This window comes from Anolis sagrei, chromosome 8, assembly GCF_037176765.1.
Source record: "Anolis sagrei isolate rAnoSag1 chromosome 8, rAnoSag1.mat, whole genome shotgun sequence".
Lineage (NCBI taxonomy): Eukaryota > Metazoa > Chordata > Lepidosauria > Squamata > Dactyloidae > Anolis > Anolis sagrei.
In genome coordinates, this window is record NC_090028.1 from 1,366,466 (window position 1) to 1,379,213 (window position 12,748).

The 12,748-nt window shown below is 46.9% G+C and overlaps 1 protein-coding gene across 2 annotated transcripts in view; it reads right to left on the bottom strand.

Moving 5' to 3' along the window:
- The window catches only part of CSNK2A2 (casein kinase 2 alpha 2), a 40,092-nt gene continuing 27,344 nt past the window's right edge, over window positions 1–12,748 (bottom strand). Inside the window, exons 7-12 of one of the 2 annotated variants that reach the window (XM_060788031.2) lie at window positions 12,494–12,604; window positions 10,020–10,121; window positions 8,450–8,550; window positions 6,101–6,249; window positions 3,815–3,948; window positions 1–378 (exon numbers count right to left, since the gene is read on the bottom strand). In XM_060788031.2, the coding sequence (XP_060644014.1) occupies window positions 3,860–3,948; window positions 6,101–6,249; window positions 8,450–8,550; window positions 10,020–10,121; window positions 12,494–12,604 (552 nt within the window). In that variant the 3' untranslated portion in view covers window positions 1–378; window positions 3,815–3,859. Of the gene's footprint in view, window positions 418–3,814; window positions 3,949–6,100; window positions 6,250–8,449; window positions 8,551–10,019; window positions 10,122–12,493; window positions 12,605–12,748 lie in introns of both variants that reach the window. The other variant, XM_060788030.2, reaches the window with a different exon arrangement.

Genomic DNA, 12,748 nt, shown 5'->3' on the forward strand with positions numbered 1-12,748 from the left:
TACTTTTAAAACCTTTATTCAATAATATATATAATACTTCTGAATATAGAACTGTCCATCACGGCACGGAGCCTCCCCCGCACCAGTTTGCCCAGTAAAAGGGCCGTTCTGGCCGGAGAAGACATACTGGTCTGGGCGCCGGGAGATGACGAGAACGGGTTGAGCATGCCCTTCGCCTTGGCCATGCTTTCTTGGTCCAGAAGAGGTCAACCGGAAGAGGGAGGTCGGTGAGTTTTGGGTGCTTCTCGGGTGCCTTCGCCGCTGTTCTTGCCGCCGCCGCGCCGCTCCTCCAACCGGTCACTTCGCTGACCGCTAAAGAAGATGCGCACCTCCTCTGTACAGAAGCGGGTGAAGACGTCTTGGGTTTGGTTTCTTGCTCTGCTTATGGGAAATGGGGAGGAACAGCGTCAGACAGACCTGGGGAAGAGACGGGAAGCAAGCGTCAAAGGCAGAGCCGGGCCCGGAAGAAGGCTCTCTCCGCGCAGTAGGGACCCCGTATCCGCAGGAGGGTTCAAAAGAAAAAAACCCAGCAACCTCACACTAAATACCAATGACAAACAGACCAACTTTGATGTGGTATTGTCTGTCCTTGTTAATTCTGTAACGGCACTGAACGTTTGCTGTATATGTGCTGTATATGGCTTCAGGAAAGGCAAAAGCTGCACATCGCAAGTGCTGAACCTGACTCAACACATCGAAGATGGCTTTGAAAGGCAGCAGATCACAGGAGCTGTCTTCATAGACCTCTCAGCGGCTTATGAGACCGTGAACCACCGCTGCCTCCTCCTGAGAAAAATGTATAATATCACAAAGGACGGCCACCTCACCCGCCTCATAGGAAACCTGCTACAAAACAGGAGCTTTTTGGTTGAGTTCCAGGGCCAGAGAAGCAGAGGGCGGAAAGAGAAGAACGGCCTGCCTCAGGGGAGCGTGCTTGCTCCATCCATGTTCAACATCGACACAAATGACCAGCCACTGCCAGAAGGGACAGAGAGCTTCATCTATGCTGATGATCGTGCCATCACCGCTCAAGCAGGGAGCTTTGAGATGGTTGAACAGAAGCTCTCCGAAGCTCTAGGTGCTCTTACTGCCTATTACAGGGAAAACCAGCTGATCCCTAATCATAAATCATATATATAATATCACAAAGGACGACCACCTCACCCGACGAGCCACTGCCAGAAGGGACAGAGAGTTCCATCTATGCTGATGATTGTGCCATCACTGCTCAAGCAGAGAGCTTTGAGATGGTTGAACAGAAGCTCTCCGAAGCTCTAGGTGCCCTTACTGCCGATTACAGGGAAAACCAGCTGATCCCTAATCATATATCATATATATAATATCACAAAGGACGACCACCTCACCCGACGAGCCACTGCCAGAAGGGACAGAGAGTTCCATCTATGCTGATGATTGTGCCATCACTGCTCAAGCAGAGAGCTTTGAGATGGTTGAACAGAAGCTCTCCGAAGCTCTAGGTGCCCTTACTGCCGATTACAGGGAAAACCAGCTGATCCCTAATCATATATCATATATATAATACCACAAAGGACGACCACCTCACCCGACGAGCCACTGCCAGAAGGGACAGAAAGCTTTGTCTATGCTGATGATCGTGCCATCACCGCTCAAGCAGAGAGCTTTGAGATGGTAGAACAGAAGCTCTCTGAAGCTCTAGGTGCTCTTACTGCCGATTACAGGGAAAACCAGCTGATCCCTAATCATATATCATATATATAATATCACAAAGGACGACCACCTCACCCGCCTCATAGGACACCTGCTACAAAACAGGAGCTTCTTTGTTGAGTTCCAGGGCCAGAGAAGCAGATGGCGGAAACAGAAGAACGGCCTGCCTCGGGGGAGCGTGCTGGCTCCATCCATGTTCAACGTCTACACAAATGACCAGCCACTCCCAGAAGGGACAGAGAGTTTCATCTATGCTGATGATCGTGCCATCACCGCTCAAGCAGGGAGCTTTAAGATGGTTAAACAGAAGCTCATAATATCACAAAGGACGACCACCTCACCCGCCTCATAGGACACCTGCTACAAAACAGGAGCTTTTTGGTTGAGTTCCAGGGCCAGAGAAGCAGATGGCGGAAACAGAAGAACGGCCTGCCTCCGGGTAGCGTGCTTGCTCCATCCATGTTCAACATCTACACAAATGACCAGCCACTGCCAGAAGGGACAGAGAGTTTCATCTATGCAGATGATCGTGCCATCACCGCTCAAGCAGGGAGCTTTGAGATGCAGAAGGAGGACCTATTGATCTACTCACATTGGCATATTTTCAAACTGCTAGGTTGGCAGGAGCTGGGGCTAACAGCGGGAGCTCACCCCGCTCCCCAGATTCGAACCGCCAATGTTTCAGTCAGCAAGTTCAGCTGTTTAACCCGCTGCATCACAAGAGGGCCCAGTACGTTATTATATTATTTGCCATATGTAAGGGAAGCTCATCCTTGGGTTTCCAAACCCTCCGCTCCAACCCCGAACCCAGAAAAAGTGAGATTTCAGCCCGCAACGCCCCTCTTTTTCCTTCCGAAGGGCTCCCCGAGACCAGAAGGAGGAGGAAGGAGGACACGCGTTTGTACATAGAGAGATTTATTGGTTCCAGTGAATTGTACAAATGGATCTGACCTGATGTCGATGCTAACACGTTGTTATTTTACCGGGATGCGGAATGTAAACAAGATGCTTCGAAAAGAGAAAACAGTCTAAACCTCCATGTCGTAAAATTAAATACTCGGCGATGCATTCGGAAGATGAGAGAAAGGAAGGGAGGGAGAGGGGGATCCACCTCCAGGCATGGTGACCCAAACACAAAAAAATAATAATTATGCGCATTTTCGGATGTATGACGTCACCGGGATCGCAAAATATAATGCTTCCCCCTCCAAAATAATAATAATAATTTAAATAATAATAATGAATAATTTAAATAATTATTTATTATTATTAAATTTAAATTATTATTTGAATAATAATAATAATAAAAGGTGGGGTTTTGAACGATGTGGGGCTTGGAAGAGACCCAACCGAAGAAGAGGAAGGGAAACACAGAACGGGGCAGAGATTCGGAGTGGTGGCCCCGCTATATTTCCAGCTTCTCCTCCAAAAAAAAAAAGAATAGGCTTCCTCTTTGCTGCTTCTTCTTCCACGCCTGCGACGTCTCAAAAGTGTCCCCCAAGGTGGGCTTTTCCTATCGATCGCAACGGAATCGCTCCTTCCGCTTCGAAAGACCGACGTTCCTTCCTTCCTTCCTTCCTCCCCTCTTGGCAAAAAGGCAGGCACTTCCCATTGGGAGGAAAGGAGGGGGATTTGAGGAATCGGGGAGAGCCTCTCAAACGCGTTTCAGAACCAGACTATGGCCTCAAAACTTTCGGGGAGATGCAAAGGGCCGAGGTGGGTTCCCGTAAAGAGGCCCGGCGTCGTCACCGGCTTGCGTTTCGCTCGTTTCGGGCGCCGGGAACAAACCGGGAGCCGGCCCAGCGGAAGAAAAACGAACACAAAGGTAGAAGAGGAAGAAGGGGCGGAGACGGCGCGTTTCGGAGTCCCTCGCCCTCGAATCCGCACCGCACACAACCGTTTGGATCAGGACTTTGGTGTAACACACACAGAGAAAGTTGAGAGAAAGAGAGAAAGAGAGCGGAAGGGAGGAAGGGGGAGGCCCGCCCTGCCCTTCCCTTCCGAAGCCAGGCTGCGGATAACGGGGTTCCGGTTCGCTCCCTGCCTTTCCTTTCCTTTCCTTTCCTTCCCCAGCTGGCCGGAGGGGGGTCTCGTGCGCCTGGCATTTGTAAACCGCTGGAATTACCCGTCGTTGCCGTCGTCGTCGTCTGCGTCGCCGTCTCCCCAAACTTCATCGGGCGGCGGTCAGGCCGCTGGAGAGGACGGGGCTGTCCGAACTGGGCTGTTGCTGCTGCTGGACTTGCTCCTTCACCACCGGGTCTAAAGGGAGGAGATCAAGGAGACAGACAGCATGAAGTTCACCCCGCTACTTGAGAAACTGCAAGTCGCTTCTGGTGTGAGAGAATTGGCCGTCTGCAAGGATTGGCCATCTGTCATATGTTCTGCAGTTGATGGTGGTGGTGATGGAACGGTTAATGTGAGTATTAATTCTAGAGGGTTTGCTAATCTGTAAGCAATTGGTGGTGGAGGTGTGCAGGAGATAGGTTGCAGCTGGGTGTTACTGGATTTAAGGAGCTAACCTTGGGACTGATCTTTGGGAGAAAAGTTGTATTTTGGTGGTGGATGCTGCTGGTTCCCTCCCCCCCCCCAGGTCTGTTGGATTTTGGTGGTGTATGTTGCTAGTTTTTCCCCCAGGTCTGTTGGATTTTAGTGGTAGATGCTGCTGGTTCCCCCCCCCCCAGGTCTGTTGGATTTTAGTGGTGGACGTTGCTGGTTCCCCCCCCCCCCCATGTTTGTTGTATTTTGGTGGTGGATACTGCTGGTTCCCCCCCCCCCCCAGGTCTGTTGGATTTTGGTGGTGGATGTTGCTGGCTTTCCCCCAAGGTCTGCTGGATTTTGGTGGTGAACATTGCTGGTTTTCCCCCCAGGTTTGTTGTATTTTGGTGGTGGATGCTGCTGGTTTCCCCCCAGGTCTGTTGGATTTTAGTGGTGGATGCTGCTGGTTTCCCCCTTCCCCCCAGGTCTGTTGGATTTTGGTGGTGGATGCTGCTGGTTATTCCCCCAGGTCTGTTGTATTTTGGTGGTGGATACTGCTGGTTCCCCCCCCCCCAGGTCTGTTGGATTTTGGTGGTGTATGTTGCTGGTTTTCCCCCCAGGTCTGTTGTATTTTGGTGGTGGATGCTGCTGGTTTCCCCCCCAGGTCTGCTGGATTTTGGTGGTGGACGTTGTTGGTTTCCCCCCCAGGTCTGTTGTATTTTGGTGGTGGATGCTGCTGGTTTCCCCCCCAGGTCTGTTGTATTTGGTGGTGGATACTGCTGGTTTCCCCCCCCCCCCCAGGTCTGTTGGATTTTGGTGGTGGATGCTGCTGGTTTCCCCCCCAGGTCTGCTGGATTTTGGTGGTGGATGCTGCTGGTTTCCCCCCCTGGTCTGCTGGATTTTGGTGGTGGACGTTGCTGGTTTTCCCCCCATGTTTGTTGTATTTTGGTGGTGGATACTGCTGGTTTCCCCCTCCAGGTCTATTGGATTTTGGTGGTGGATGCTGCTGGTTTTTCCCCCCAGGTCTGCTGGATTTTGGTGGTGAACGTTGCTGGTTTTTCCCCCAGGTTTGTTGTATTTTGGTGGTGGACACTGCTGGTTTCCCCCCCAGGTCTGTTGGATTTTGGTGGTGTATGTTGCTGGTTTTCCCCTCCAGGTCTGTTGGATTTTGGTGGTGGATGTTGCTGGTTTTCCCCTCCAGGTCTGTTGGATTTTGGTGGTGGATGTTGCTGGTTTTCCCCCCACATCTGTTGGATTTTGGTGGTAGAAGCTGCTGGTCCGTCCGTCCCCCCCCCCCCAGGTCTGTTGGATTTTGGTGGTGGACGTTGCTGGTCCCCCCCCCCCCCAGGTCTGTTGTATTTTGGTGGTGTATGTTGCTGGTTCCCCTCCCCCAGGTCTGTTGGATTTTGGTGGTGTATGCTGCTAGTTTTCCCCCCAGGTCTGTTGGATTTTGGTGATGTATGTTGCTGGTTTTCCCCCCAGGTCTGTTGGATTTTGGTGGTGGGTGTTGCTGGTTTTACCCCCAGGTCTGTTGGATTTTGGTGGTAGATGCTACTGGTTTCCCCCCCTGGTCTGTTGGATTTTTCGGTATTCTGACATGTCTCCTGTAATCTTAGAATCCTGGAACCTTGAACCTTTGGACTGGCTTTTGACTACGGCATAGACTCTTGATCCCTGGACTTTGTTTATTGAACTCTTGGCATTTGACCACTGGACTGGACCCTTTTGACTACGAAGTTATTTTGTGCCACCCAAAATGCACATAACAAAACAAAGCACCCCCTCCTTCTCTGTTCCATTGCACAGCCCCTCGTGCCAATGTATTGGTGAATGGATGGAGAAGAGATGGGTTGGTGGATGAATAAAGAGACCCTTCGGAGGTGGTTTTTCTAAGCAAGTGACCAGCCCTCACCCTCCCCCCGAGACCCCCACTCACAGAAATAGGGGTGCTCCATGGCTTCTTTGGCAGTCAACCTCTGTTGATGGTCGTATCGCAGGAGTTTGTCCAGAAGGTCCAAGACCTCAGGGCTGACCAGGTGTCTGTTTTCGTTGTGAATGAAGTTCTCCCAGCGCTTCCGAGAATGCCTGCGCAAAAGAGGCATGCACCCGGGTCAGGAAGAGGCTCTCAGGTGCCGAGGGGTTGTTTGGATGCCACGAAGAGCCCACGGACCACCACTCAACACCTTCTGGGACCCTCGGGGCTCATACGCTAGCTTCTCAGCAGCCATTTACAGGACTGAGACACCTGAAGCCAACGGATCTCAGAAGACGGAGAGGCCGAGAGCAGGTGGGTGTCTGCAAGGGCATTGACTGACAGGGGAGACCCAAAGGGCTGCCGGCAGCTGCTCCGGATCCCTCACTGCCATCACGCCAAGGAGTCCTGCCCTCCCATCTGCCTTCCCTTCCTTTCTCTTCCCTTCTTCTTCCCTTCTCTCATACCTATCCTCCTTCCCTTCCCCTCCCCTTCCTTCTCTCCTTTTCCTGTCCCCCCTCCATCCTTTCCCTCCCTCCTTTTCTTCCATCCATCCATCCCCTTCTCTTTCTTTCTTTTCCCTTCTTTTTTCTCCTTCCTTCATACTTTTCTTCCTTCTCTCCCTTGTTATTTCCCTTCTTACCATTCTTTTTCTCCTTCTTTTTTCCTTCCATTCCTCGCACACACATACCCTTCCCTTGCTGTTTTCTTTCCTCCTTCCTTCCTATATTTTCTTCCCTGCCCTTCTTTTTCCCTCCTTCCCTTTCTTTTCCTTCCCTCCTTTTTCCTATCTCCCCACTCCCTTGTTTCCTTTCTTTCCCTTCTTTCTCCTTCCTTCCTTCATCTCTTCTTCTTCCCTCTTTCTTCCCTTCCCTCATACCTATACTCCTTCCCTTTCCCTTCCTTATCTTCTTTTCCTGTCCCCCCTCCATCCTTTCTCTCCCTCCCTCCCTTCCTTCCATCCATCCATTCCCTTGCTTTTTCTTCCCTCCCCACTCCCTTGTTTCCTTTCTTTCCCTTCTTTCTCCTTTCCTTCCATCCCTCATGCACCCCTTCCCTTCCCTTGCTTTCTCCTTCCTTCATTCCTTCTTCCTCCTCCTTCTCTTCTTTTCCTTTCCCTTCTGTCTTTCTTTCTTTCCCTCATACCTTTCCCCCTTCCCTTTCTTTTCCTCCCCCCCACTTCCTTGTTTCCTTTCTTTCCCTTCTTTCTCCTTCCTTCCTTCCATCCCTCATACACACACTCCCTTCTCTTGCTTTCTCCTTCCTTCATTCCTTCTTCCTCCTTCTTCCTTTCTTTTCCTTTCCCTTCTGTCTCTTTCTTCCTTTCCTTCCCTCACACCTTTCCCCCTTCTCTTTGTCTTCCTTCTCTCTTCTCCTTTCTCTCCACTCCATTCTTCTTTCCCTTCTTTCTCCTTCCTTCCTTCCATCTCTCATACACACATCCCCTTCCCATGCTTTCTCCTTCCTTCCTTCCTTCCTTCCTTCATTCCTTCTTTTCCTTTCCCTTCTGTCTCTTTCTTTCTTTCCCTCATACCTTTCCCCTTCCCTTTCTCTTCCTTCTATTTTCCTTTCTCCCCCTTTCCTTTCTTGTTTCTTTTCCTTCTTTCCTTCCATCCTTCATTCACACATTCCCTTCCTTTGCTTTTTCCTTCCTCCTTCCCTTTCTTTTCCTTCCCCCCACTCCCTTGTTTTCTTTCTTTCCCTTCTTTCTCCTTTCTATTTATTATTATTACTATTACTATTATTATTATTATCTTTCTCATTTCTTCCTTCTATCTAATTATTATTATTATTATTATTATTATTATTATTATTATTATTATTATCTCTCATACACACATTCCCTTCCCTTGCTTTCTCCTTCCTTCATTCCTTCTCTTTTTCTCCTTTTCCTTCTGTCTCTTTCTTCCTTTCCCTCATACTTTCCCCCTTCCCTTTCTCTACCTTCCATTTCCTTTCTCCCTCGTTTCTTTTCTTTCCCTTCTTTCCCCTTCCTTCCATTCTCCAAACACACACATTCCCTTCCCTTACTTTTTCCTCATTTCCTCCCCGTTTCCTCATCTCTTCTTCCTTTCCTTTCCTTTCCCTCCCTTTCCCTTCTCTCTTTCCTTCTCTCATACCTTTTCTTCCTTCCCCTCCCTTTTTTCTCCTTCCTTCCTTCCTTTCTCTTCCCTTTTGACACATGCCGTCACTCCACTTGGCTCCCTTTCCTTCCCACTCGGATGGTAGAGGGCCACTTCACCTAGCAACAGCCAACTCTCTCCGTTCCCTCTGGCCCATGCAAAGCAATGAGATGCAGCCGTGAGAACTTACTGTCCCAGGATATCGTTGAAGTGCGGGTCCAGTTCTATGTGGTACTTCTTCAGGTAACCATATAATTCGTCCGTACCCAGGACCTTGGCGATGCGAACCAACTGCAGCAAAGAAGAGACGAGCGTCAACGGAAAGGAAGGGAAACAACACAGAGATGGCGGCAAAGAGAGCCCAGAAGCCGGCAACGCAAGAGGAGAAGCAGGAGCCAGAAAAGAGGCCCGTTATGATAACACTACGTCACACAATCTGAAAAACGTTCACTCCCTGTTTTGAAAGTGTTATTTCCTGTTTAATTGTGCCGTCCTTCCTTTGAAAGTAGTTGTCATGCTCCAGAAACTTCTCTTTTGCAATCAGATCTGGGCTTGTTCAGGACTCAGACTCCGTTTTAGAAACCAGTAAACCTCCAGTAGTTATGTGTTATGTATATAATTCAAATTCCTTGCTGTATTGTATATTTGTGTAATGGTGTGGAGCCTTACTTAACTCTTTCTTGTGGGAGGGGTTGCAAACCATGTGATCAGATCTGGGCTTGTTCAGGACTCAGACTCCGTTTTGGAAAACAGCAAGCCTCCACTAGTTATGTGTTATGTAAATAATTCAAATTGCTTGCTGTATTGTATATGTGTGTCCTGGTGTGCAGTTTTCCATAACGCTTTCTTGTGGGAGGGGTTGCAGACCATGTGATCAGATCTGGGCTTGTTCGGGACTCAGACTCCGTTTTAGAAACCAGTAAGCCTCCACTAGTTATTTGTTATGTATATAATTCAAATTGCTCGCTGTATTGTATATATGCGTACTGGTGTGCAGCTTTCCTTAACTCTTTCTTGTGGTAGGGGTTGCAGACCATGAGATCAGATCTGGGCGTGTTCAGGACTCAGACTCCATTTTAGAATCAGTACAGTACAGACTTTCAATGTCTTGTATATGTGTGTACTGGTGTGCAGTTTTCCTTAACTTTTTCTTGTGGGAGGGATTGCAGACCATGTGATCAGATCTGGGATTGTTCAGGACTCAGACTCCATTTTAGAAACCAGTAAGCCTCCACTAGTTATGCGTTATGTACATAATTCGAATTGCTCACTGTATTGTATTTGTGTGGACTGGTGTGCAGTTTTCCTTAACGCTTTCTTGTGGGAGGGGTTGCAGACCATGTGATCAGATCTGGGCTTGTTCAGGACTCAGACTCCGTTTTAGAAACCAGTAAGCCTCCACTAGTTATGTGTTATGTATATAATTCAAATTGCTCGCTGTATTGTATATGTGTGTACTGGTGTTCAGTTTTCCTTAACTCTTTCTTGTGGGAGGGGTTGCAGACCATGTGATCAGATCTGGGCTTGTTCAGGGTTCAGACTCCGTTTTAGAATCAATACAGTTCAGACTTTTAATGTCTTGTATATGTGTGTACTGGTGTGCAGTTTTCCTTAACGCTTTCTTGTGGGAGGGGTTGCAGACCATGTGATCAGATCTGGGCTTATTCGGGACTCAGACTCCATTTTAGAAATCAGTACAGTTCAGAAGGGGCGCATGCATGATCATGATCTTTTTGCAGAGCTCTGTTGGGCTTCCTCACCTGGTCATAGTTGTCTTGACCGTGGAAAAAGGGCTCTTTCCGGAAGATCATGCTGGCCAGCATACAGCCTAAGCTCCACATGTCGAGGCTATAGTCGTACATCTGCAAGAAGAACAGGGACACGGGCAGCAAAGGGGACGCCACAGGGGGTTGACACCTCCCTATGCCACCCAAAGCCTTTTGACATGGCTGGCGTTACGCTTGAATAGTTCCTCAAAGTGTTCTCCTCCAGGTATTTCATATTATATTGCATTAGATTATATATCCAGGTTCCATCTTGTCTCCTGTGCTATGCTAATAATATAATACAGGGTTAGTCAAAATGCATAGGCCAATAAGCCATTCAATTGAATGGCTTATTGGCCTATGCATTTTGACTAACCCTGTATAATATAATATAATATAATATAATATAATATAATATAATATAATATAATACAATACAAAATAATATAATGTAATGTACTGTAATGTACTGTATATACATATAATATTTATAATATTATAATGTAATGCAATATACTACTACTACTAATATATTATAATAATATATTTGTATTACATGCAGTATTACTAATAATCTATATATATATATAAATGCTCTGTGCACAATGAGTACCCTAAAAACAAAAGAACCAATGAACGAAATCACACCAAATTTGGCAACAAAACGTATCACAACACAAGGAGTGACCATCACTCAAAAAATTATGATTTTGTCATTTGGGAGTTGTAGTTGCTGGGACTTATAGTTCACCTACAGAATCAAAGAGCATTCTGAACTCCATCAACAATGGAATTGAACCAAACTTGTCACACAGAACTCCCATGACCAACAGAAAAAACTGGAAGGATTTGGTGGACACTGACCTTGAGTTTGGGAATTATAGTTCACCCACATCCAGAGAGCACTGTGGACTCAAACAATGATGGATCTGGACCTAACTTGGCACAAATATTCCATATGCCCAAATATGAACACAGATGGAGTTTAAGGGAAATAGACATTGACATTTGGGAATTGTAGTTACTGGGATTTATAGTTCACCCACAATCAAAGAGCATTCCGAACTCCACCAATGATGGAATTCAACCAAACATGGCATACAGGACTTCCATGACCAACAGAACACACTGGAAGGGTTTGGTGGGCATTGACCTTGAGTTTCGGAGTTGTAGTTCACCTACATCCAGAGAGCACTGTGGACTTAAACAATGATGGATCTGGACCAAACTTGACACGAATATTCCATATGCCCAAATATGAACACAGATGGAGTTTAATGGAAATAGACATTGACATTTGGGAGTTGTAGTTGCTGGGTTTTATAGTTAACCTGTAAACAAAGAGCATTCTGAACCCCACCAACGATGGAATTGAACCAAACTTGGCACACAGAACTCCCATGACCAACAGAAAATACTGGAGGGGTTTGGTGGGCATTGACCTTGAGTTTGGGAGTTGTAGTTCACCTACATCCAGAGAGCACTGTGGATTCAAACAATGATGGATCTAGACCAAACTTGGCACAAATATTCTATATGCCCAAATATGAACACAGATGGAGTTTGGGGGAAATAGACCTTGGCATTTGAGAGTTGTAGTTACTGGGATTTATAGTTCACCTACAATCAAAGACCATTCTGAATGAACCCCACGAACGAGAGAATCGGGGCAAACTTCCCACAGAGAACCCCCCTGACCAACAGAAAATACTTAAGGCCATCCAGTGCAACTCCCTTCACCAGGGCAAGAAAATGTAATCAGAGCCATCCAGTCATAAATATAGATAGATAGATATCATTCACACACACACATAGATATAGTATCATAGATTTGAAAGAGACCCTTAAAGAAGGACTATGATATGTTGCATATTCCAGAGTAGGCAAACCAGACACTCTCCACATCCACACTGACAAAGAAACAACAAGAAATACTGTTTACTCACAAGCAGAAAGGAATTACATATATTAGAAATCAACACTTTCTCATTACTTTATTTTCCAAATCACTAGACTGGGCCACAGCAACGCCTGGCAGGAGACAACTAGTAATATAATATAATGTAATATACTTGTATATACATATAATATTTATAATATTATAATGTAATGCAATATAATACTACTACTACTAATATATTATAATTATATATTTGTATTACATGTAGTATTACTAATAATGTTACAATATAATATTATAGTACAATATAGTAGTATTTAATACTGATAGTGTACTATGCTAATAATATAATATATTGTCTGTATATATATCATGGAAGCCGCATTGAGTCCCCTTCGGGGTGAGAAGGCGGCATAGAAATGCTGTAAATAAATAAATATTTTGGATTCCAACAGATTTCGGACTTCAAAGTTGGAAGATTGTAGTCCAAAACATGTGGAGTGAGGGCCAAAGTTGGCCCATGCCTGGTCTCATTGTTTGCAAGCAGGAGTAGGAGGGGGAGCCTTACTTGGTAGTCCACGAGGAGCTCGGGGCCTTTGAAGTATCTCGAGGCGACGCGGACGTTGTATTCCTGAGCGGGGTGGTAGAACTCAGCCAAGCCCCAGTCGATGAGGCGCAGCTGCCGAGAGAGGAGAGGAGAGTCAACCCGACCGACAAGAAGGAGCTCCAGCCCAAAAGCAACATAGAAGAAGAAGATTGAGTTGGACGTGGAGAAAGGAAGCCACGGATCTGGCGGCTATTTTTGCAGAGCCACAACTCTCCC